The following is a 24,728-nucleotide window of genomic DNA, read 5'->3' as shown; positions in this document are numbered from 1 at the left end:
AATGGTCTCATCATGATCTGGAATTTTTGTCAACCCAGACACAATATTCTAGGCATTTTTTTTTTTCATTCCTAAATTTTACTTCCATGTGTGAAGGACTGCTAGGTGAGAAAGAGGTCAAGGAGGTCAAACTGCCTCAAGCAGAAAGGGGATGTGAGGGTATTGATGATACCAGTGGTCACTGTATACCTGTGAATATCTGTGAGCAGGTCCCTTGTGTTACTTGTGCTGGGGCAAATGAGTTACACCCCAAGTGCTAGGGATCAAATGCTGGTCACACATGTAGAGCCAACCCTGAATGACCTCGTCCCTGAGAGCCTTTCAGGGGATATGCCTAGCTGGTCTTTGCTACTTTGTGGGTTCTTCCATTTCCCCACCCTTAATCACCCCTACCACATCTCACCACCTAACGCTAGACAGGAGAGAAACAAGGACAGAAGGGAGAGAGGAATTAGAAAAGTCCCTGAATCTAATCTCTTTACTTTCATTTCTTCTTTGACGGTGGCTACTAACCTCCCTAAATGACCAACAGCCACTGACCCCACTTCTTTGGGGGCCCTTGAATTTATGTACCTCTGAAAAATTCCCAGAATTTCAAACATCACACAATTTCAGAAATTATCTGCAGCTGACAAAACCATGCTTCGGCTAGAGCATGAGGGAAATCACAGTCAGCTGCTGCCGACAGTCCGAAGCAGCTTCATATCCCCACATCCCTACACCTGGGATTAAAACAAAAGCACAGTCTAATGTTTCTGTTTTGTAAAAAACCAAATTCCAGAATTCTTTAAAATGTCTCTGCAGAGATGCATTTCCAAAGAATAACTGTTAAAAAAAAAAAAAAGGCAGTGTCCCTTTCCTCTAAATTTTAGTTGAAAAATTCAATGGTAAAATAATTATATTTCTCTACCCTTTACATTTGAGTTTAAAAAAATTAAATGAAACAAAGAAGAGGAAATGTCTGCTCTTAGGTATGGTGAAGGAGAAAGTTTATTATAGACCTGTGGGAGAGCAGAGCCAGAAGCAGAGACATCTGGGAGAATCCAAAGTAGACATGACCAGACTGAGTTGTGCCATGTGAAAAGAACGGGGACCCGGGGAAGAATGGAGAGAGGAGAAGGGTGGCCAAGTGCAGCTGTCAGGTGGCCAAAGGTACAAAAATCTGGTAGCCAAAATGGTTGGATTATATTAGGAAGAGCAGCCTGCGCTGATCAGCCAGCCAGGAGGGCCCTATAGCAGGTGGGTTCTGAGGGACACAGAGAGAACCTGTGTCTGCTTTGATATGTTAAATAGGCACCTCAGCTGTTTGCCCCAGGTTTGCAACCTAACAACACTCACTTGAATTAAAACTAAAAACTTAAATACACTACCATACTGTTAGAGGCCCGCCCCTTTAAGACAGCCATAGCTATTAAGAAGCCAGATCCTACAGCCTGGAAAAAAAGAAAAAAAAAAAAATCAGATCATAACCCATGAGCCCCTGCTGCTCTGTACCTGAGCATAGAGTAAAGAGCTGCCCTGTGCTGTGCTTTTCCAGCCCCTAATTTATGGTCTTAGCCAGTGTCTGGCTCTCCTATGCTCCTTGCCACATGTGCTATGTTGAACTAAATCTCGTGATGTAAAATGTCCAGCTACTCAGAAAGGTTCTAGAGGTCATGTGGATTTCTCTGAAGAGGCTTCGCTGACCTGTGCCTATCCACCCATATCCACACAACCTTATGGCTGGCGGCTTCCTTGCTTCCTGTCTCTTGTTCTCACTCATAATGAAGCCCCAAGAAGTTTCTCCTTCCATTTAAGACTGTGGTATATTGTCTTTCTAATGCTCTCCCAGCTCAAGGCCCCTGGCAAGGCCTCAAGGCTCTTCTAATGAACCTCATTCTTGAAGTTATAGCCGGGCCTAGTGGCCCACACCTTTAATCACAGCACTTGGGAGGCAGAGGCAGGCAGATCTCTGTGAGTTCAAGGCGAGCCTGGACTGAAGAGGGAGTTTCAGGTCAGCCAGAGCTATACAGAAAAACTGTGTTGAACCCCAACCCCCAAATTATATGCCAGCCTCCTTTCATGAACTTTCATGCACTATTTTTCCCTTTTAAAATTATATTTAACATTCATTTAACCTAGAGTTGCCACAACTTCCCTAGTGTTCCCACATCCACAGGCATAATCCAAGGATGAAACTTCAAATATATTTCACTCAACTGTCAGGCTCAGTTTCTTCCCAGGAAGAGCCCCCACCAGGTTAAAGGTCTTGAATGTTTGCTCCTCGGCTGGTGGCTGCTTGGGGACATTATGTAACCCTAGCTGGCGAATGCAGACCATCCAGGGCAGGCTTTGAAGGTTCCTGTTCTCTGCTTGCCCACCTGAGGTGTGAATAAGCTGTCCGCAAGCTCTCCCCACCTCAGACGAAGCCTCTCTAGCCACTGTGTCTTCCCCTGGTGGAAGCTACCCTCAGAAACCATTTCTGTCAGACATTTTGTCACAAGACCCGAGGGGGTGTGTGTGATCCAGATAAAGGCACGGAGTGCGGCGGGAAGACGGGAAATTAAATGGGAGGTCCTACCCAGAGAGGCAGCAAATAGCTGAAAAGATTAGGATGGAGTTCCGCCAGAAACTGGAAGACAAGACAAATCCAAACAAAAATGATGGCTAACTGTGTCAAGGCGGCTCTCCCCTCGCTCACCCCGCTGTCTCCATCAGGGTCTTCCTGAGGCTGAGCAATGACGTAGCTACTGTTCTACTGCGGTGAAGAGACACTATGACAAGGCAGTGTAAGAGCCAGAGTTGACCTGTAAGCCCCACCCCAAGGACAAGGCAACTTCCTGGAATGCTGGGAGCTGTAGTTCTTGGCAAATAACAAGCCACGTGTTTTTACTCCCCTAAACAAGTTTTTGCTTGATCACGTGTGGGCAGGAGGTACATAGGCAGAAAATATATCAGGATGTAACCTTGCCCCTGACTGGACCTGATGGAAACTGCAATGAATTGTGGGGTTTGCCCTTTTAAGCCTCTACAAAAAGTGACTGGGGCCACTCCCTGGGAATACAGGGGTGGACCTGCCAGGATTTAAAGTTTGCTTCAAATCTGGTTCAGAACTGTGGCACTGGCTTTCCCCTCGAAAGTCTTAGGATTAGTTGATGAAAGAAAGCCTTTAATTGGGGGCTTGCTTACAGCATCTCGTGCCTCACCTTCGTTCCCACTGCCAGTTTTTCGGGCCGTTTTTCAATAGAACAGACTTAGAAACCTAAGTTTGCATCTTTACTCTGACAGCCCCTTTCTCTCTCTCTTTGGACAGGGTCTTAATGTAGGCCCCAGAGTCACCGCAGCTGAGGATGACCTTGAGCCTCCACCTTCCAAGCTCCGGGAGTATAGGCGTGCACCACCTTTCCAGCTTTTTTCCTATTAGTTTCTCTCAAGGTTGCAGTCATGACTGAGGAAATACGGGAGGGCCCAGGCCTTTGGGAGAGGCAGACGACCACCTCCTGACTCCACCATCCCACTGGTCCATCAGGGAGGGAGGAGCACAGACTCAGGGCTGAGTGTAGAGAATCCCACAGACCCCACCTTGGAGCTCAACGGTATTGTAAAAGAGGCTCTCCCCAGCGTGCTGCAGCTTACGCCATCACGCCCTCGCCAGGTGCAGCGCATTTCGACTGTGTGACCCACGCACCCTTTAAAAGGTCCCAGCCACCCAGTTCTGTGTGTCTCTCTCATGCCCTCACCCTGAGAAGGTCTTTGTCTCGCGCAGCGCCCAAACCTCTTGCCTTAGATCTGTTGTTTGGTGTAATCTTCTTAGTAGCTCACCAAACTGCCAAGGTACCTTTTGCTGCTTATCCTAACACTGGAGCCAAAGACTCGGTAGGCTACCCTAGTGCCCGCTCACGCCGCTCTCAGGGGACTGAGCCACACCAAGACCCTCTCTCTCTCTTACCTGTGCCTGCAACCTCTTCACCTTCCACCCAACGCTGGGCCCCTGGCCTGTCACCGACACCCTCGCATTCAGAGTAAACGCTTCCTGAGTCTCCAGCGGAGTTACCCGCCCCCGACCCTTGGGTGAGATTTTGGTTTTTGAACACGGTTTTCATCCTCTGGCTTCTTTCGAAAGCCCTGGTATGAAGCACCCGTGTCGTCTCTAGCCCCTGGTCTCTGCTCAGGTCGGTGATGACCCACTGAACAGCTTGTACCTTCTTTCTTCAGTCCTCCCTGAGTCCTTGAAACACCTTGGACCTCAAGTCTGTGGCCCTCCCTCTCTAGCTCACCTATGGGAACTGCATCGTCTCCTCGCTCCCCTTAGGACGCCTTTTGGAGAACCTCTGACCACCCCTTTTCCAGTGGAATCTGGCCTTAACTTGCCGCCCAAGCGATCCAGGGAACATGAGTTAAAAAAAATCCCCATTCCCTACTTGTTTCGTCGCTCCAAGAGCTCCCCAGACTGTGTCCTGTCATGTCTGTAAGTTTGTTGTAAAGTGGGAGTCTGAGCTGGACCCAGCAGGATAAGGGTGTGGGGAGTTGGGGGGTTAGCGGCAAAGGAGCAGGCCAGCTGCAGTGAGCGCTCAGCACATACCTGCTCCTAAACCACGAGCTAATCTAACCCTCTTAAGGTAAGGTATGTGTGGACCATTTGTGAATGATTCTGATTCTTCAGCTGCTGGCTGCATCACTCTGGCCCGCTGTGTCCCCTTGTTCTTGCATCCTGCTGGTCCACATGGACATCTTCTCTCTCCTGCTCCCTCCTGGCTTTCTCTCGCCTTACAGCCAGCCTGCAGACCCCCTGCCTCTCTCTCTCTGCTCAGGGTTGAAACATAAAGTCCTAGCCTTATAAAAAGCTACTAAAAAATTATTGCAAACTATTAAGGATAATTAAGACATGCAAGTTGATAGTCTTCTCACGAATGATCAAATTCTTTAATGTCTTCAGAACTATACCTGTAGTAATGCAAAGTACTAATGAATTTTAGGGATAAGTCTTATTCAGGCTTTTGTATAGGTTTTCAAAGTTAAACCTAAAACAAGTAGCTAGAAATATGCAGTTTGCCTAGTTTAAACATACTTAACAAATAAGGTACCTCAACTCCTTCAGAGATCTGCAGAATATGGCACTTAAAATGTTTAATTAAAAAAAAATTTTTTTCCATGGTAGATGTGCCAGGTCCTGGCAACACCCCTAATCTCCCCCAAAGAAGGTGGATGGGCACAGAAGAGCCTCCACCTGAAGCTTGCTTTAAATGTGGCAAAGCTGGCCACTGGGTAAAAAAACTGCCCTTTGTCTCCACTGCTGAGAGGACACCGTCCAAACTGTGGGCGAGCAGGACACCGGGGCAGGTTGCCCTGCTTTGCCTGGACAAGGTAACCCAGTCCCCCAAGTTCCTACTCCACAGGACAGTCTGTCAGAGCTTCTGGGCCTGGCAGCCAAAGATTTATGCTGTCCTGCGATCTCTGCCCCCAGGAACCACAGAGAAATCTAGGGTGACTGTCCACCTGGCTGGGAAGAGTCATTTTTAATAGATTTGGAAGCTGCTTGGTTTGTGTTTCCTGTTTACTCAGGAGAGACTCCTCCTCAGGTCTCTGATGGGGCTGACAACTAGGCTAGGGATAGATTTGTCAGTTGATCAGCAGCAACCAAGGCTTCAGCTGTCTTCTTAGTTCTCTTCATGTGTAAAACTCAGGCCACAGGCCTCACTTTCCTAGAGCTATTACTAGGTCCAGACACAGTTTACCTTGTTACCAGCCTCAGAAAAGAGATAAACTTGCAAAACAAATTTCGGTGTAACTTTTTTACTATTCTTTATTTAAATCACTCACTTTACAATGCTTGCTCCCAGTCATCAACCACCTGTGTCTCGTGATGAATAATTAGATTATAAAAACGTATAAAGTTTATGTAGGGTCTGGGGATACTAAAGCTTAATTTGTGAGGATCTAAGTAAATGTTTTAGGGTCTAAGAAGGAGTTTTAAGGTGAGGGATAAATGCAAGTTATAAAGGTCAGAGGATGTGAACGATTATGTCATCATAAGAACGTGATTTAAGGTATATATATATAAACATTTCAGATTTCTTTCCCTGGCTGTGCTACTGTTGAATTAAGGCTCAGAATTTTAAATTTCCTTTGGTTGCCTTTGAAATTTAGACTTAAAGTGCTTCTCTGTAAAACGAATTTTTGTTCTCCTGTTTCAGTTGTTGTCTGGGAGGCTTATTGCCACCACCTGCTAACCTACGCCTACTCCTGGAAGCTTCCAGCCTCCCTGCAACTGAACCTAGGGCTATGTGCTCAGCCTCTGAGACTCACTGCTTAATAAGCTCCACTCTTGTTCTTACTGAGCACTGGGCTGGCTGATTCAACTCCGCTGTTCTGGCTCAAATTCCTCTCCCTGATGACTTATTCAAGATGGCTTCTTTCCAGGCCTTGTAAAAACTTCCTCCTCTCTATCTGCATTAAGTAGCTTCCCTTTGCTCTCTCCCTCTTCTTGTGAGAGTTGGGCATATCCTAGTCTGTCAAATCTTTCTGATTCATCACTGTTTCTGCCACTCGATTAGACATCCCTTTCAAACAGAGGTGCTTTCTTCTACAAACTAACTTTACCTTCATTGCTTGGGATAATAGGCATGTACCACCATGCCTGGATCTAAGCTTTTCTTTACCTGAAACTTGCTCTATTACAAGCTGGCCTTGAATTCAGATCTGCTTGCCTCTGTCACCTGGATTAAAGGCCAGTTTGTATCGGACCTAGAAGATCTTTGGATGTGATCTCTTGCCACCCAGATCACACAGACCTAGAAAGTCTCTGGAGGTGCTCTCTTGCCAGAACAGCCAGGTTTGGAATTAACATTCACCTACACTTCTTTGTGTTAAACTGTTTAATCTATATACATCCATCCAGTCTTCTGGATAAACAGAAAAAAGTCACTCTTTCATGGTCTGTTTGTACTGAAAATCAAAATCAAGTGAGCTTTTGCCCTTCTCCACAGGAGCTACCTGTCCTTCCAGAGCTCACCTTAAAGTGTTCCTGTATAGCTGGATGTGGTGGTGTACGCCTTTAATCCCAGCACTGGCAGAGGCAGGTGGATCTCTGAGTTTGAGGCCAGCCTGGTCTACAAAGAGTTTCAGGACAACAGGGGCTGTTACACAGAGCTAAAAAAGGGGGGTGGGGGTGGTAATGGAAGTTTTGGTTTCTTTGTAAACTCAGTTATGTTATATAAATATGGTTTTATTTTAATCCCAAGCATGGGATTTTAGTTGGGCAATAGTTTGTCCACAGCTGTTAACTGTCCTTAGGGGGATTGTGGCTTTTGCCAGCTGTTAATGGCCTTTCACACCTGAAGAGGGGCATGTTCTAGGGCTCTGAGGATAAATTTGAGAGCTGAGAAACAGAAGGTGGAGCTTTGCATGTGGCGTGTAGCTGTTTGGAGAAATCAGAGATGGGCAGTGTGGCAGTTTGGAGCTGACAGACACTTAGGGCACAGTGGTCGGAAGGAGACTTGCTAGATGCTTTTGGTGTTGAGGAGAGATTGGTATAGCCCCCCCCATCCACTGACCCTAAACAGCTGGGATAAGTAAAGGGGTCTGGTCCCCCTCTCCCCACTAACCTCTCTTTTACCTGGGGCTTGGAGGATTGGCAGGAAGGAGGTAGAGATCTAAACACCCCCAAATAAAAGAGAGTTTAAAAAATGAGTGCTGGGTTGTGGGGACCTGATGGCCACTTGGTTGGTTCCATGACAACCAGGACTCTGCAGAGAGACCCTGCCTCAAAATGCAAGACCACAAACCAGAAGTGCTGATGATGTCCCAAGTGGAAAGCATAGGAAAAAAGTGCACAAAAGTTTCAAAATACTGTGTCGTCTGACCACCTTCAGTCCCTGTGGACAAGGCCTGAGGGCATGTAAATAGCCCAAAAAAGCAACTGGGAAATGCTCAGAAAATGGCAAGACAGGCTGCCCGAGTCACTCAGGGTCAGGCCTGCACTGTGGTTCATGCTGTCCTTGGAGGGGACTGAGGTGTACCCGAGGGCATCTGAACTCAAGTACCAGGGCTTGCAGGTAGGGGTGCTCTGGGCTTCTTCCCAGACTTCCTGGTTTGAGAGGAAAGTTCCGGCACCTGGCTGATAATCCTGCAGAGCTCCAGGTTCTTCTGTGTGATCAAGCCCTCGAGCTTCTCCAGCAGACACCTGTGACTGGCATCTGGGGAGTAGATGTCCAGCTCACCCAAGAGCTGCAGCGTGGTCCTCGGGGCCGGTGGCAGATCATCGAGGAGCACCTGCCCACTTCCCTGTATATGGGTGGCCTGCACAGGTAAGCACATGCTGAGTGGTATCCAGGCCTGTGGCCAGTGTATGTATTGCTACTTGGGGGTGTCAGTGGGGGAAGGGGGTCTGCCGTGGCCTACAAAGGGCCCAGTACCTCCACCTGGGCCTGGAGGATGGTGGCCAGCTCCTGATGTTTCTGCCAGAGCAGGAGCTGGTTGCTGCCACTCCAGTGCCTGCCCTTGCAGCCTCTCCTCAAGGCCCATGGCTGCCAAGTCCTTCTCAGACTTCTCCTCCAGGATGAAGGCTCTAACACGGGACAGCAGGGTCAGCAGCAGCATCATGTCCATGGTCTCCTGCAGACATCACCTGATTTTGGGAAGGGCTCTCCTTTTCTGAGGGCTTGTAAAGGACCCGGCCTCGGCTCTCATTGGCATTGTCCTGTCTAGCTGGAGAGCCTTCCCGAATGTTCTTGTGGTGGATGGCCAAGAGGTCTAGGTTGGGTGGAGCCAGCATGGTGGACTTGCAGGTCTCCTGTCCCCATCACTTGGCTTTGCTCCTCAGTGATGCAATGGCTTTCTTCCCTTGAGCCAGCCTTCCCTCTGGCTGCTACAGAAGCCTCCTTAGTTGTCGTCTTGGATCAAAGCTATCAGGACTCAACTACTCTTGCTCCCTGCACTCTCCTGGGCACCAGTGGCTCAGGCTTTCCCAGGCCCCCTCTGAAAAGTTAGCCATTTTCCTGCCTTCTGCTCTAAGGTGGGCTGCCACTAGGAAGCAAGGAGTACTACTTAGCTGGGAGCTGGGAGGAGGGTGTTCTAGGTGCAGGGCCAGGCTTGTACTTGGTTGGAATCACCTGGCAAAGGGCAGTGTGAGTGAGTATGGCTTCAATATGTCCCTAAGATGTGCCCAGTGTTCAGGCTTTTAACCCAAAATCTTTTCCTATGTTTCTACTGTGACACAAAGGTGTGAGTCTATTGCCTTTTCTACAGTGTGCGTTTCAGTACAGATTACAAACAATGGTGATGCTAATGTGTTATACTTCTCTTTCTGTAAACTTAATTTTTTTTGTAAGCTTTATGGAATAGTCTTGAATCTAGCTCATGGTTCAAATGGACTCCAGATAAGTGTCCATATCAACAGCCTGTTTCCCCGTCTACCCATTCTGCTTATTCCTGAGGGTGGGATCTCTCCCTTTTCTGCTCCTGGGGCTCTCCCCTCAATTACCAGGACCATGGGCCTAAAAGTTTCAAATGCATACCTAAGAAAAAAAAATTCCCCCTAAACCCCTTAACTTTATCTTCTGCCTCCTTCCAGGTCCAGGTGATCCCTCAATCTGTATCCTGGACAGCTTCAAATTGGCTGGCGCTGGGTGGTCAGCCTCGCAGCCTGCTTTGACTAGGCCTGTACTTACCCGGCCGTAGGTGGACAGACCTGGACAGCGAGTGAAAGAGCCAGCTCTCCCAGGACTTGAGCAGCACCCCAGCTTTCTTGGGTCCCCAAAGATGTTGTCGCCCCCCAGACAGCAGGAAGCTGTTTAAAGAGCACAGCGTCCTCATTCCTGCCTCACCATCACGCTCGCTCTTCACCTTTTATAACAAATAAAAAATGCTGTAAATCAGGTGCTCCGCCAGCCTTCCTTTAGCAGCTCGGTGGTAGCAGCGTGCGTCATCACCCCACTCCCCCACACCCCCTTGCCAGGTGCTGCACGTTTCCACTATGCGACATGCGTGCTCCTTAGAAAGGTCCTGGCACTCCAGATCTGTTCTATTTCCTCATCTCTGCCCCTCTGTCTCTCCCTCATGTCCCCACTCCCAGAATACCTTTCACTCTCCCTTCTCCCCATCTTGTGTTAAATCTGTTGTGCAGCGTGATACCTTAGCGGCACAACCTTGGCCCCAACCTGCCAGGGTACCCCCACCACTTTTTCCTAACAGTGTTGGAAACAAATTCAAAAGACTATTAAAAAAGTTTTTAATGTTCTAGCCTGCAAAAAGCAACCTCAGCATTGAGAAAAGCCAAATCAGCCAAAAGCTGATTTGAAGCAAGACAATGGTTTTTAAATTCCTCTGAAATCGAGAAATTCATCCTCTCTTCCCATAGGCCAGGACTCGCCCTGTTCCCAAATTCCTCATCCTCTTGGTTTAGGACAACGAGCTTTATCCATAATTAGGGCTTGAGTCTGTCCCCTTCTCTGATCTAGTGCTCAGCAGGCTGCCAGTAGCTCTTTCAACTCTTCGGAGCCGAGAGATAAAGTGGGTGAGCCGCCAGGCAGGAGAAGGGGTACCCAGGGCCTCGAGCTTTTCTGTTACTGTTAGGAACCTAGAGTGCACCTCATACTGTGCAAACAGACTCTTAATCAGTTTTCTTGCACCGAGATCACCTTGCCCTTCTTCCCAGACGAGAGCTTTAGCTCCTCTCAGACCTTGAGAAGGTTTGCACGCTCCGCACTAGGGAAACTACAGACCAGTCAGGGAGGAAAGAATTTCCAAGGCGGCGCCACTAGAGGGCGCGCTGGGTCAGCCTATGGCGGGGAGAGGGTAGGCCCGGGGCGGTGGAAAGACAGGCGTGGGGGCGGGGCTAAAACCCGAATAATGAGTTGGGGTGGTGTCCGGTCCATAGCTGAAAGAGGCCGAGGGCGGGGCCCACGGCTCTGGGCGGGGCCCGAGGCTGGGGGCGGGGCCAGGGTTTGAAGGCTCGGAGAGCCTGGGGTCTGCGGTGCGGTCGAGGGCAGAAAAACCCGCTTTCTCACCTTCCTTCTAGCCGCAAACACACTCGCTTCACTTCCGGCCCCTCTCCCAAGTCTCCTGGCCCGGGATCCTCCGCGGGGCTACTAAACAACCCGAGGGGGCTACCCGCTGTTCCTCTGCGCTCCCGCCGCCGCGCGGGCGCCCCACCCTCAGGATGTGTTACCTAGTGCGCGGTCACCGTCGCCGTCACAGGCAGCCTCTACCCCGCCCCCGGTCCGACCCAGACTCTTTGGCCTTCTTCCCCCGCACCTGCCCGCACGCTCCCGGGGCCCCGCAGGTGCGGAAGACCACGAAATTCCACGCCCCGCGGAGACCCACCAGCTCCCTCGACAAGAAGGGGAGGCGCAGTCGGTCGGGCAAGGCTCCCAGGGCAGAGTGCCAGGTGCGTGCGACTCCCTGGCTGCGCTGAGCCTGTGGTCCCCGGTCCTCCGCAGGGGCGGCCTGGCCCTCAGCCGGTGGGGAACCGGGTCCCCAACGGGGCCGGAGGTGCTACACCACCACCCAGTTTAACTGTGAACCGGTCCTGTTCCCGAGTGGAAAGGCTCTGCACCTCTTAACAGCGAGTCTCCCTGCTTAGGAAGGCCACCTGACTGTTCTCGAATAGTGTTAAAATTGAGGCAAGCCGTGAACTGTAGTTAGGGGACTCATTACTGCTTCGCCATGTGCTCATCTCCCACTTTGCAGGTTTGCTTCAGCTGAAGTTATGTCCATAGAAGTTCACGTTACTGTTTATTACAGCTGACAGGGTCCACAGACCCTCACAAGAAGTCAGAAAATAAGCCTATGATTTTTGTGCATCGATGAGTTGAAGAACTTTGGCAGCAGAAAATGTTTCCTGTCCGACCTAAGGCAGAGACACTATAATACTAACCAGGACAGTTTCCCAGACCAAATGCTCATCTTTTATTTATCTATTTACTCCCCAGACTACCTTTTAAGGCAAGAAGCATGGAGGTAATTCATGGCAGGCCCTACTGTTGTAGGGAGCTTGAAGGAGCTGACCTCCTGTCAGATACCTTTTATTCTAACGAGCTGCACACTCCACTCGAAACGACTATTCGTCCAACTGCTTCAGAAGACAGGTAAAAAAAAAAAAAATCAGAAAAATGCAAAAGAAAGCCTTCATTACAACATTGACCTTTTCTATCACACATACGCGCGCGCACACACACACACACACACGCTTTAGCTCTCCCATATATCACGTGAATGAGAAGGCAAAACATGACTAAACTACATGGTTAATCTGTTCAAACTGAAAAAGTATATTGCTGTACACTATACCGAGGCAGACATTGACTCCTTCCACTGCATTCTAGAAGTGGATTCTGAACCCAGGCCCCGCAAGGAGACACTACACCAAGCTACATCTCTATTCTAGAACCCTAAAACGGTCCCCTTCCTTCACTTGGAGAGTAATCTGTTTCAATAGAGTATTGTGGTATCCATTAACAGCGTATCCACCAGCACCTTCAGTCCAGAAATACTCCTGGAATTGGTTGCTGTGGAAGCCCTGCACTGTGTGTGTTGTAGTTCTTTGGCTCACCATGCCGGCCATGCCAGCGAGACGTTATCCTCCTCTCACCTATGATATATGGGATATAGACAAATGCTTTGCCAATCTCTCTGTCTCAGCCAGCTTTGACATCACAGGGATAAAATGAGGCAGGGCAAAGGGGGGGTCCAAGGAGGGGGTGCTCCTTGGGGGGGGAGTATCCAGTACTCCTTGTAACTGGCATATGATCACCAGTAGACTTTTTCTTTGAGGGTAAAAAGCTTGACTCTCCAAGCCAGAACTGATGGTTTCCAACAGGGGTTGCTGGCTGTAGCCAGGTACTAAATAAAGGAAAAGGAGGAGAAAAAGACCACACACACTAGATGGATGAAGCAGGACAAGCTCCAAAATGAGCAAGTTCTAACAAGCTTTAACAACTTCACACATATACATACATGCACACACACACACACACACACACACACACTCACACACTGGGTCGATGGAGCAAACTCCAAAGTACGAGCTCCAACCATTTTACATACATGTACACATACACACACACACATATTGGGTGGACGGAGCAAACTCAAGTGAGCACCAACCATATATACACATATATACATTTTGTAAATGGAACAAAACTCCAACTTTATTTTTTCTCCCACAGCTTATATATCTCAGAAAAATCTTTCAAGCACAAGAAAATTCACAATGTCGTTACATTCCTTTTTCTTTAAGTGAACAATTACAATGAGTATGTGTAAGAAAAACATGTTCCCTAATATCTTCACATGATCAAATGTTTTATGTATTATGGGTGAAACACAAATATGAGAAACAAATTATTCCCAAGAGCCCACATACATTCATAACAGAGCAACCTGTTACAGATTAACAAAGTGTAAGCAAACAAGGTAATTTTTTCAGCCAGTTTCTCTTTACTGGCAGGCTGCAATCTGAAGTTACAAAGAATCAATTATCTTAAAAAGAAATCCTATAAAATCTTAAAAGAATCACAAATCTAAACTTTCATATAAAAACAACCGGCCATTTCTACTTTAAATCCTCACGGTGCACATCTACTCATGAACAATTTCTATTATATCTTAACAGGAAGCTGAGGGCAAAATGGGTACAAGAAATTAATCAGCACCAGCCCAGCTTTGGCGAGAGTCACACCAGCCAGTGCTAATGTGGGCCATTCTTCTTGTTCCCTGACCTCAAAAATCCCCCGCTCAACTATGATGAGTGTGCCTTTCTGAACTTGAAATCGTTCCTCGAGATTGTCTACATCAGAGCCACTGACAAAAACAGCTTAATCTAACTTTCTGAAACTATGTAAATCAAAGCAGGAATTCTATAAAATCATTAATTCATCTAAACATTTTTTTATGAAACTTTACCCTCATATTGATCTGCAGGAAAACAGACCAAAGGAGTGGTCTGTTACCCAGGAAAAAAAAAAAAAAAAAAAAAACACACCAGTCTAGACAGTGAGGGTCTCCTCACACCCAACCATACCATGCTAGATATATGAGGAATATAGCAATGACAAACATGAGAAGGCACAGCAGCAGCAAGAAGCAATGTGGAGACAAAGCCCCTGGGCTGAGCCTCCCCAAAGTACAGCCATGGCAGCTGAGCCAGACAGTGGGCCGTCCCCAGGAAGCTTGCTTGCCCATGGCAGCCCCTCCTGCATGGCGTCTGCCAGGTAGGCAGTTCAGCTGCTGAAGTGCTGGCCACACAAGATGAAGATGTTTGATCCCCAGTGAGAACCTGTTACCCCAGTACTGGGAAGGCAGACACAGGATTATTCCTGGGGCCCTGGTGCTCAGTAACTAGCTAGTCTAGTAAAATCAGGAAGCATCAGGTTTGGTGAATGACCCTGTCTTAAAGTGGAGAGTGATTAAGGAAGGCAGTTAATGCCAACTTCTGGCCTCACACACAAACCTTTTCCTTCATTTTTAGGGAATTAGACAGGATGCTGCCTTAACTCAATTTAAACACTTCCAAAGTGGGGCTGGAAGTTCAGCAGTTGAGAGCACTGCTGCTCTTCCAAAGGACCTAAGTTTGGCTCTCAAGACCTCGCTTGACTCTCATCTCTTACATCAGACAGCTTGCAACCACGAGTAACTCCAGTTCCTGAAGATCCAATGCCCTCTTCTGGCCTCTGAGGCGCCTGCACACACACGGGGCACCATACACACACTCAGGCATATACACATAGTCATAAAACAATAAACAGTCACAACAAAATATCCTTCCACAGAGGTACAATGCTCCCACATGGGCAGTCCATTCCACATTCCCCTGGTTGTTGGACCATTTTCTTTGAGTTTTTCTAAGAACAGTTTTCTTCCTTGTGACTTCGTCCTGCTGGTTCTGGTTCTTCAGTCTGAAACATGTGAAGTAATATGTCATTATCCCTAGGCCTGGAGCTCTTCAAGGTTTAAAGTTTCCTCAGTCTCCCTGAGGGTGTCAGACCCAACACCTGGCTATCCAAGACGCTGCTCTTACATTTCAGCTATTGCTCATGATCAGACTTCATGGATCTATTTCTATTTATAAACATGCTCTTTGCAAAAAAAAAAAAAAAAAAAAAATTGGGGGCCTGGAGAGATGGCTCAAGATTAAGAGCATTTACTGCTCTTACAGACCCCAGGTTGAGGTGCTAGCTCCCAGCCATCTGTAACTCCAGTTGTATCTGATGCCCTCTTCCAAACTCTGCGAGTACCAGGCACACATGTGGTGCACACACATGCAGGCAAAAATACTCTTATTTATAACAAATAGATGTTTGTAAATAGATTTTTGACATGATAGGTGCTTTTTAAAAAGCAAACCCATCTGAGAAAATTAAGTACCCATATGGCCAACTAGTCATAAACTAAGAGAGGCCATTTAAAGCACGGCCTGCAAACAACCCCAGCTCCTCATGACTAAACCCTGCTTTCCCCTTTGCGAGCTCTTTCCTATCCCTGTCTCAGGACAGATTGCCAGGGTGATCCTATGCTCTTACGGCCCTTCCTCTTAACTCCTTAACCTATGAGGCAGCTGGATGCTCTGGAAAGTGTCCTCAGGATAACAGCAGCATCTCACAAGTTCTGAATCAATGGCTCTCAACCCAAACTGCAGGGTACCCACCAAAGCAAATCAAAACAACAAAAAGAAAAGAGCCCCCGCATTCCAGGGAATCACTCTTCCTGATGGTAGAGAAGAATCAAGGTCCCGGTACATGTTAGCTTTCAGAAGCTCCGTTTCCAAGCATAGAGACAGGCACACCCTTGCAAAATGTGACAGACTTTGAGTTAATTTGGCAATTCCTTACACCAGCCAACTTTGTTCTTTATATACTGGGCAAGGCAATCAGACAGATATATTAAATCACCTATGGATAATCATAGTAGCTTTTCCCTGTAAATCAAGCACTTGGAAGGCTAAGACAAAACTATTGAACTAAGAACTATTTTCATTAGTTCAAGGCCAGGCTGGGCTACCAAAAAAATCACTTGAGAAGCTTTGTGAAAATACACATTTCCAGGTTTAACCTATTATTCTGGCACACTAAGTCAGAGACAAGAGTACAAGACCCCAAGGAAGACTGGGTTAGCAGAAAGCACTGTAAACAGTAAAAGAGCCAGAAATAGGCTCTTTACCCAATGATCAAAGCACAAGCTAATGTTTATGTTTTCATTTCAAGTACTTCATTCACTTGTATGTTTTAGAACAATTATCGTAGCACTCTTTTATAATAACCTTATTTGTTCTCCTTTGAAATTGTTAAGTAAATTAAAGCATCATATTCTTTTGTGTATTTTTTGTTCAAAGTTCAGACTTTCAACTTAACTAGAAATATTTTGGTGGAGAGCTCCTCCTAACATGCACATGGCGCGAGACTCAATTTCCAGCATACACACACGCCAAACTGGATGGATGGATGGATGGATAGATAGATAGACAGACAGACAGATTTAACTGTGGCTAGGCCAGCATGGAGGATCACTAGCCCTCCCCGCATCTTCCCATTCAGCTGACTTCTTGTCTGTAGCAAGTTCTCTAACTCACCAGGCAAAGGAATATACCAATTAAAGAAATGTCCTGAAAATTGCTTAGGATTTCAGTATAGTCTCCCATTTTGCCTCTGGGTGAACTTCACTGATTTCTGATTCTTGAAACATAAACACATGCATACATACATACACACACACACACACTGCTATTAGTTCTCTACCAGCTAAAATAATAAGTTTATTATGAGCTCTCCTGTAACCATGCCTTCCCATAGTTACTAGCCAAATTGAGCCCTCTACATTTGGGATTGATTCTTACTCAACTTTATTCTACACAGTAAAACAGATTCTACACAGTAACTTTAATATCTTTAGGTTCACCCATAACCTTCCCAAAAACAAAGTAAACAATTTTCTGTGGCTACAGAGTAAAGCACCAACAATTTCATGATTATTCTCTTTGTTAAGAAGGAGTGTTTTATTTGAAATAATTATTTCATCCTAAAACCTCAACTTATATTTTAAACATTTCCTTCCATACAGTGTTTTGAGTATTAGGCTAAGAGATGATGGTTGAATAGATGAGTATCTAAAGAAAGTGCTGGTGTTGTGGTTCACACCTGTTAATCCCAGCACTCAGCAGACTAAGGCAGTTAAATTGCCATGAGTTTCCTGCCACCCAGAACAGAGAGGAGAAAGACTGCAGGAGTAGGGCAAGTGGAGGATCAGAGGTTATTTAAGCATTACCTCTAATTTTAAAGGTTTTTTTAAAAAAATTTTCAACTTTCCAGTTTCACTGGGTACCAATATGTATGACTGATTAACATTTTCTTCTGGCTCATTTTCTGGGACAGTGTAATTTACTGGGGTCAGATATTGAGAAATTGACTCATTTGTAATTTAAATGTTAACTTTACAAACTTAAAAATTAAAGCTTAGCTTGTCATTAATCACAAGTATTTAATATTTTCCCTTGTCACTTCCCCTAAACCATGTGTATTGGTCATAGTCAGAGCTGGGGAGAGTGAAAGGTCTGAATGCTGTTTGCCAGGACCCCAAAGTAACAGTCACCAAGCTTTCCTAAACTGGTTAGGACATGTTCTCTAGAACAAGCCAGACAAAGTATTTTGTGCTTCACAGTTTCATCATAGATACTCAGGTTTGCTGTTAAAGGGTGAAGGCAGCCACAGACTAGTCATACATAAATGAAAGGCAGTATTGCAGTAAAATACTATTTACAAAACAGTTAGTAGGTCCATGAGCCACAGCTTAGTGCTTGTTTATCTAGCAATTTCATGTGATGTTTAGTTCCATTTGTAAGGCAGTCCTGAGTGTTAATTCTCCATTATAATTACCAGTTACTATGGGGGAGGGGGAGGGCTATAAGCCATGTACTGCCCTGACAGAGAAACAAAAGTACCAGCAGCTCTTGCCTCTGAGCTCCACTTCCATGTCTCTGACTGCCTCCCACATTCCCTCAGAGCATAGTCCACATGAAGCCTACAGAAGACGCTTCTGCTTTTCTCTCATGCTTTACTTCTCACCATGGCCCTCTTCCACTGTGCCCACAAATTCCTGACCTCTATACCAGCCCTGAAAATAGAGATACAAAACCATTTTTATGGCAAAAAAATAAAAATAAAAATAAAATCAACTAAGTTCTACTCAAGTCTTTACAAATCTCCCAAACTTATTCAAATATCCAAGTTAGAATGGGGTAGCACTTTTAAGCTTCTGACTTGAGACGAGGCTGTTTCTGTTCAGCAACACACTGACCCACATATAAAGCTCAATTCCTAGTTCCCCAATTATTCCTAAGTTTCCCCCAGAGGTCCCATCATTGCATAGCACATAGGGAACCTCACTGAACTGTTGGGAAGCAAGTAACACCTGACAATAGTATACTATTCCTTCACAACACCCCAAGCCTCTTCAACAGATGATGCCAGGAAGATCCAAACACAAAGGAGCAAGTTTGACCCTTACCTTATACCATACATAAAACTTAATCATGATTCAGAGACAGATATAAAAGCAAGAACTAAAACTAAAACTCATAGAGGGAAAAACAGGAATTTATATGACTTCCTAATCCATGCAACCAAAGTAAAAATAAATTGAGCATCAAAATTAGAAAGTTTGATATTTCAAAAGATATTCTCAAGAGAGTGAAAAGAAGGTATACAGGAGGGCATATTGCATAATAAAAGACTGGTATCTGGAACATACAAAGAACTTGTAACTAAGAAATAAAACAAATTTAAAAAACAAAAAATCAAACAGATGTTATCCAAAGAAGTAGTAACAAAAAGTACTGTTGTCATTAAGAAAATGCAAAACAAAATTACAGTGATATACTCCTTCACTTCTGTGAAAATGGTTATAATTCTTTTTCAAACATAAATAACAAGTGCTATAGTGAATACAGAATATTTGAACCTTTACACCATGCTTTTAGGAATGTAAAATAAAGCATCTGCTATAGAATAGCCCAGCAGTTCCCCAAAAAACTAAACACAAATTAACATATGATCCAGCCATATTATTCATTTTTTTGGTAGTGCTCCTTAGAAAATTAAATCAAGTACTCAAAAATACCACTTTAGCAAAGCAATAATCTTAAAAGCCAAATATCTATCAACTGATGAATGGTTAGGCAAAATGGAGTACCCATTGATAGAATATTATGCAGCCATTAGGAGGAATGAAGTCCTGGTTCATATCACATAATATACCAACCTTAAAAGCATTATGTCAAATGATAGAAGCCAACACAAAGACCACATAGTATAAGGCTCCATTTATATGAAGGTCTACAAAGAAGGTAGGTGCTCGAGGTGAAGTAAAGGTGGGTTCCTTAACAGAGCAATAGCAAAAGAACATGCACTTCTTTTTGAGGTCAGGAAAATAGTGTGAAAGACAGTATATTTAAATAGTCATTATAATTAAGCTGCTGTAAACAAGTCAACTAAAATTGATGAATTCTATGGCATGTGAGTTACATCTCAATAAAGCTATTTTTACAAAATAAATAAAACAGGTGTGGGGAGGACTAACCTAGTCCTTTCAGCGGGCACATGCTATCTCAATAACCAGAGAGTATCATAATCTGAGAATGCTATATTCTGAAAGCAGGACCTATGTTTTCTTACAGTTATCAGGACATGAGGGAGTCACTGCCACAATGCAGGCTTCCATGGGGTGCCGAAAGAGAATATGGTGGCATTGTCCCAGTTGCCCTTCCTGAAGAACACAGGCCAAAGTGTGAGCCTCCCCTCGTCATGAGCAAAGGACATCAGCACTATGGATTTGGTGGGGAGACCTGGCCAAAGTAAGTGAGCTTCCCAACTGTCACTTCACACAAGGTCTTCATTAACCATGTCTCATTTACTGTTAGTGCTATGTTAACACGTCTGCTTCTGGAGTTCTTCCACTGTTAATGAAAAGACACAAAGAGAAAGAGAGAAACTAATTCTTTGCTTCCCAATTGTGAGGTAGGTCTGTGGTAAGCCTGTAGGGTTTTTTTTTTTTTATGTTGCTGTCATTTGAGATAGTAAAGTATTGATTTAGAAATTTTGATTAATTCCTCACTTACCTAAAACTAAATGAGGTCTGAGAGGTGGCTTGGCAGTTAAGCGCACTGGCTGCTCTTCCAGAAAACCTGAGTTTGGTTCCCTACACCCACATGGCAGCTAACACATCTGTAACTCTATTCTGGGAGATCTGACCCCCCTTCTGGACTGCACAGGTACTATACACATGTGATGCCCAGACATTAATACAAGCACATATATTCATATACATAAAATTAAAATCAAACTAAATGAGATCAAAGGTTAAAAATGTTTTTTAAGTTAAATTTTTTTTTGCCTGAGCAAAAAGTTGGCCCAATTTATACTGATGTTTTTGGCTGGAGACTCTGTTTTCTAGTTTGTTCACAAATCTTTACTGAAGTATTTGGGACTGCAGGACACTATTTTCAGGTTGATTTTTTTTTTCACATGTGTCCTGGGGTACATAGAGATCAGAGGAAAATGTTGGGAGTTGGTTCCCTGCTTCTCCGATGTGGGCTGCAGAAATTGATCAGGCTTAGCAGCAGCCTCCTTTACCCACTGAACCTACTGGCCTGCTCATAAGTAATAAACTGTAAAGCCATTTCTTCAGCAAGAGTATTCAAAACATAAAACTGAAGGAGCCTAGACCTGGACGTGCAGGCATGTAATCCAAGCTGGCTAAGATGCTGAGGAAAAAGGATCAGAAACTCAAGGCCTGGGCAACTTGGTAAAAAAGACCCGTCTCAAAACATAAATTAAAGAAAAAATGATTCAGGGTATAGTTCAGGGGTGAAGAACTTTCCTAGCATGTACAGGCCCTGGGTCTTAAAAAAAAAAAAAAAAAAAAAAAAAAAAAGAAGCAGCAAGTTAAATTAAATGCCACATTATTTACTAAAGGTTATTATTATTTACCCAGAACGGAATCCTTTTATGGCACAGTCTTCCTGCCTTATCTAACACTCTCAGTTGCCTGGTTTACTAACAGTCTAGGTATCTAGTTTCTCGTTATTCTAAAGCATGTGAAAGAAATAAATTAGGAAAGATAAGCCACATCTAGAAAATGAAATATTAATAATAGGGCCATGAGAAGCCAGCGACCCTCTGTAAGCCTCAACAAATAAGAACAAGGCCCAGCAGAGACCAAGTGGGAAGATTCAGACATCAGTACTCACTAAGGACTTCAAATTCAAACACCTGTTCAATTGACCTTAAAGACTCCACCTCCAAGCAAACACTCAACTGTGCTACAGTTAGTTAAGTCTTTGTAAACTGTAGGCTGCAACTTCCCTTGGCCAGACACTGCAAATCTGTAGTCCAGGGATTTGACCCCAAGTGGCTTCCACCTGTTCATCTTATCAACTGACCCATTATTCATTATCTATTCTGTAACCTGAACATAGCAAAAGGTGGCTCAGCAGCTGGGTTACATTCTTTGAGAGATGCACAGCTGTGGTCCCAACATTTGTATGTCAAAAAACACACAATATTCTAAAAGAATCAGAGGAGTCACACAGAACTCCGGTGTGTTGAAGCAAAGCCAAAAAAAAAAAAAAAAAGACTGGTTTTGAATATTCAGAGAAATCAAGTTTGAAATGAAGAGGTTCATTGTTCTGACTGCGCAGCCCTAAGAACCTGGGGAGGGAGTACTGTTCACCTTAGAAATGTCATTCTTCCCTCACCCTGAGTCTAAGTTGGTGTATCTGTTTTTCTTGTGCTCTTTTATGTCAAAGTTGTCATTTTAGCATGTTTTTCTCTTGAAAACATCTTTCAGACAGTCTTCTAGCATACTGCAAATAGCTTGGCAAACAACTGTAAAGACTGTCTTTTCTTAACAATATTTTTCTTTCTCTCTAAAAAGAGCCTTTTATACAAAATATTTTCCAGCTTTCTGATAGGTCAAGCCTCAATTAATTTATAAAAATATTGCTCTTGAAACACTCGTCACTTTTCCTGGGTGGAAAGGGCATTTCAGTTGGGTTCTCTGTTTCCACACCACACACCCACTCCTTGTGGGGATGTATGCTCGTTTGTTTTTGGTCAATTTGATAAAGACTAGAATCAGCTAAGAGAAGGGAACTTCACGTAAGGAATTGTTTCTATCCAACTTGCTGTGAGCTCCTATGTGAGAATTTCCTTGACTGATGACTGGTGTGGGGGCCCAGCCCACTGGGCAGTGTCACTCTAGGTAGGTTTTCCTGAGGCTGAGCCCCAGGGAGCAAGGCAGCTAGCAGTATCCCCTCTTCTGTGGTCTCTGCTTTGTCTTCCTCTAGCTTCTTGAGTTGAGTTCCACCCCGACTTCCCTTAACCATGGACCATACCCTGTAAGATGTAACAAACCTTCTTCTCCACACTGGTTGCGGTCAGTGTTTATGACAGCAACAGGCACAAACTAGGACAGGGTGGGCTCCTCCTTTCTTCACTAGCTCCACTGACGAGGAGCACAGGTGCCTGCTCCTTGGTGAGAGCATTTGAAGTGAGGAAACAGAAAGAGTAAGGCTAAGGGAAGATTAGCTACAGAGCAGGTCTGTCATGCCATGGGAGAAGCCATTGCTCCTCTAACTCTTCCTGACATGGCTACATCTAAGTAAAGCTCTCTAAAGGCATCTTGAATAATACTCACCTAACCATGTGTGAAAACTTCAGAAATTCTAAGTTGAGTCAGTCATCCCCCAATTCATCCATACACTGAAAGAATAAAATCAACAATCAAAATGCATGGCCTTGCTTTCACTCTCATAAATGCTTTTACTTATAAACTTATTAGTCAAGTAGCAAAATTGTTAATTTATTTTTAAAAGTAAATAGATTCTTCACTAAGCTACTGTAAGATGATAAAAATATATTAAATAGATCTCTAGTATTATGTGAACTAAACGATTGAAGAACTTTTTCTTGGTGGTCTTTAATGGTAATGGTGGTTGTACTTAAAAGTTAATATAACTGCATGAATAATTTCTAATGTCCAAAACGGAAAATTTATCACCAGATAAGAACCAAACAAGAAATAAAATAAAATAAAATAAAAACCAGACACCTACCCCATGGGAAAGAGCCAACCCTGTCACTATTAATGATACTTTGCTATGCTTGCAGACAGAAGCCTAACAATGGGAATAGGGGTGGTCTCTGACTCTGTTGCCCCTGGATCCCTTTCCTCTAGTTGAGCTGCTTTGTCAGGCCTCAGTGGGAGAGGATACTGGTCCTGCTGTGACTCGAGATGCAGAGTGGGTTAGTACCCTTTGGGAGCCTCTCCTTCTTTGAGAAGGAGGAAAGAGGGGAATGTGCAGAAGGGGGGCATAAAGGTAGAACTGTCAGGAGAGGAGGGAAGGGGCTGAGATTAGGCTGTAAAGTGAACAAGAGGCCCTGTCTCAAACATACATGAACATGCACATACAACCCCCAAAACAGAAAAAAAAAATCTATCGGTGGAAAAATACTTATTTGAATAGATTTTCCCCATTGTTGGGTATTTAGGGAGAGGGTGTTTGCTTTTTAAAATTATGCATGATACCTGTCTGTTTTTAGGGATGCACATATGAATGCAGTTGCCCACAGAGAACAAAGTGCTGTGAGCCCCCTGCGGCTGCTGGGGCCTGAACTCCCAGCTACCACAGCAACAGTAACACTCTTAACCATTGAACCATATCTCAGGCCCCTTTCTAATTTTCAGTTTTAACAGCTAGGTCTGTTTATGTGACCTAAGCTGAACTTGCAAGTCCTATCTCTGCCTTCTGCTTGTGAACTTACAGGTGTGTGCCACCATTTGTATGCTCTTTAGGTTCTACTATAACTGAAATTACCTCTTTTGCAGTGCTAAGTTGAGATAGTTAAGTCTTCCCATCCTGTTTACTGAAAACTTCTTAACTAATTTAAAGTGTTACCTTTTATATATTCTGTATAGAAATTCTATATATTCATGACTGTATTCCTGTTTGTCCTTACTATCTAATTGATGTGCTGTAATTTTGTAAAAATACATTTAATTTAATCTGTTATCTTTTCAGAAATCTTCCTATTGAACAGTTCTACTATTTGACACAAAACAAGAAAAGTGATGTCTATGGAAATGATTCTTTGTAAGTTGTTGGCAGGGGCTGTTATGTGTGAGATCACAGATAACACTGTGAGCATTTCAAGTGGAAATGAATTATGTAAGAAATTTAAAAGCCCTTTTATAGAAACAAAACTTTCCTTCATAGTAAAGATCCCTAAGACAAGAAATGAACTATAAACAAATGGAAACAAATGGACCAGACAGATTCTGTAGTCTTTGAACAAGCCCGTGCAAACTAAGGACCAAAGCGCCTATTGGACCACATCTCTGCCTCCCCTCTCAGCTAGTAAGATGTTCCCAAAGAGTCACTGAAAACGCCAAGGCTCCTCAACAAAATTTGAATTGGAATTTATGAGGACAGAGCTTATTATGATTACCTACTCTTACTCTCTCTTTGTGGGTGTTGTTACCTTACCTTCAATTTAAGGTACTATATCCCATCATATTAAATTGCTGTTTTGAAGTGACTTCTTATGTATACTGAAAAGGCATGGGTTTATTTTCAAATAAAAATAGATGCCATCTCCATATTGAACCGAGTTTCTATGTACAATGAACATACAGCAATTACAGAAGCACTGAAGTAACACTGAACCCTTAAGATTTGGGCTAAGAAGCTAATGCAATAT

The 24,728-nt window shown here is 44.5% G+C and overlaps 1 protein-coding gene, 1 long non-coding RNA gene and 1 pseudogene across 2 annotated transcripts in view; 1 reads left to right on the top strand and 2 right to left on the bottom strand.

Annotated features, from left to right (window-relative positions):
• Window positions 1–648: 648 nt before the first annotated feature.
• On the bottom strand, window positions 649–9,792 carry LOC129680229 (HAUS augmin-like complex subunit 8; annotated as a pseudogene).
• Window positions 9,793–11,931: 2,139 nt separating this feature from the next.
• The window catches only part of CUNH7orf31 (chromosome unknown C7orf31 homolog), a 28,686-nt gene continuing 15,889 nt past the window's right edge, over window positions 11,932–24,728 (top strand). Inside the window, exons 1-3 of the mRNA XM_055611839.1 lie at window positions 11,932–12,065; window positions 19,646–19,822; window positions 24,050–24,121. Coding sequence (XP_055467814.1) covers window positions 11,932–12,065; window positions 19,646–19,822; window positions 24,050–24,121 — 383 coding nt within the window. The remainder of the gene's footprint in view (window positions 12,066–19,645; window positions 19,823–24,049; window positions 24,122–24,728) is intronic.
• Window positions 13,148–24,728, bottom strand: part of LOC129680249 (uncharacterized) — a 34,569-nt gene continuing 22,988 nt past the window's right edge. Inside the window, exons 2-3 of the long non-coding RNA XR_008720660.1 lie at window positions 22,666–22,730; window positions 13,148–14,876 (exon numbers count right to left, since the gene is read on the bottom strand). This is a non-coding gene — a long non-coding RNA (uncharacterized LOC129680249). The remainder of the gene's footprint in view (window positions 14,877–22,665; window positions 22,731–24,728) is intronic.

This window comes from Psammomys obesus, unplaced genomic scaffold (genome assembly GCF_907164565.1).
Source record: "Psammomys obesus unplaced genomic scaffold, mPsaObe1.curated_primary_1811, whole genome shotgun sequence".
Lineage (NCBI taxonomy): Eukaryota > Metazoa > Chordata > Mammalia > Rodentia > Muridae > Psammomys > Psammomys obesus.
This window is presented reverse-complemented; position numbering and strand designations above follow the sequence as displayed.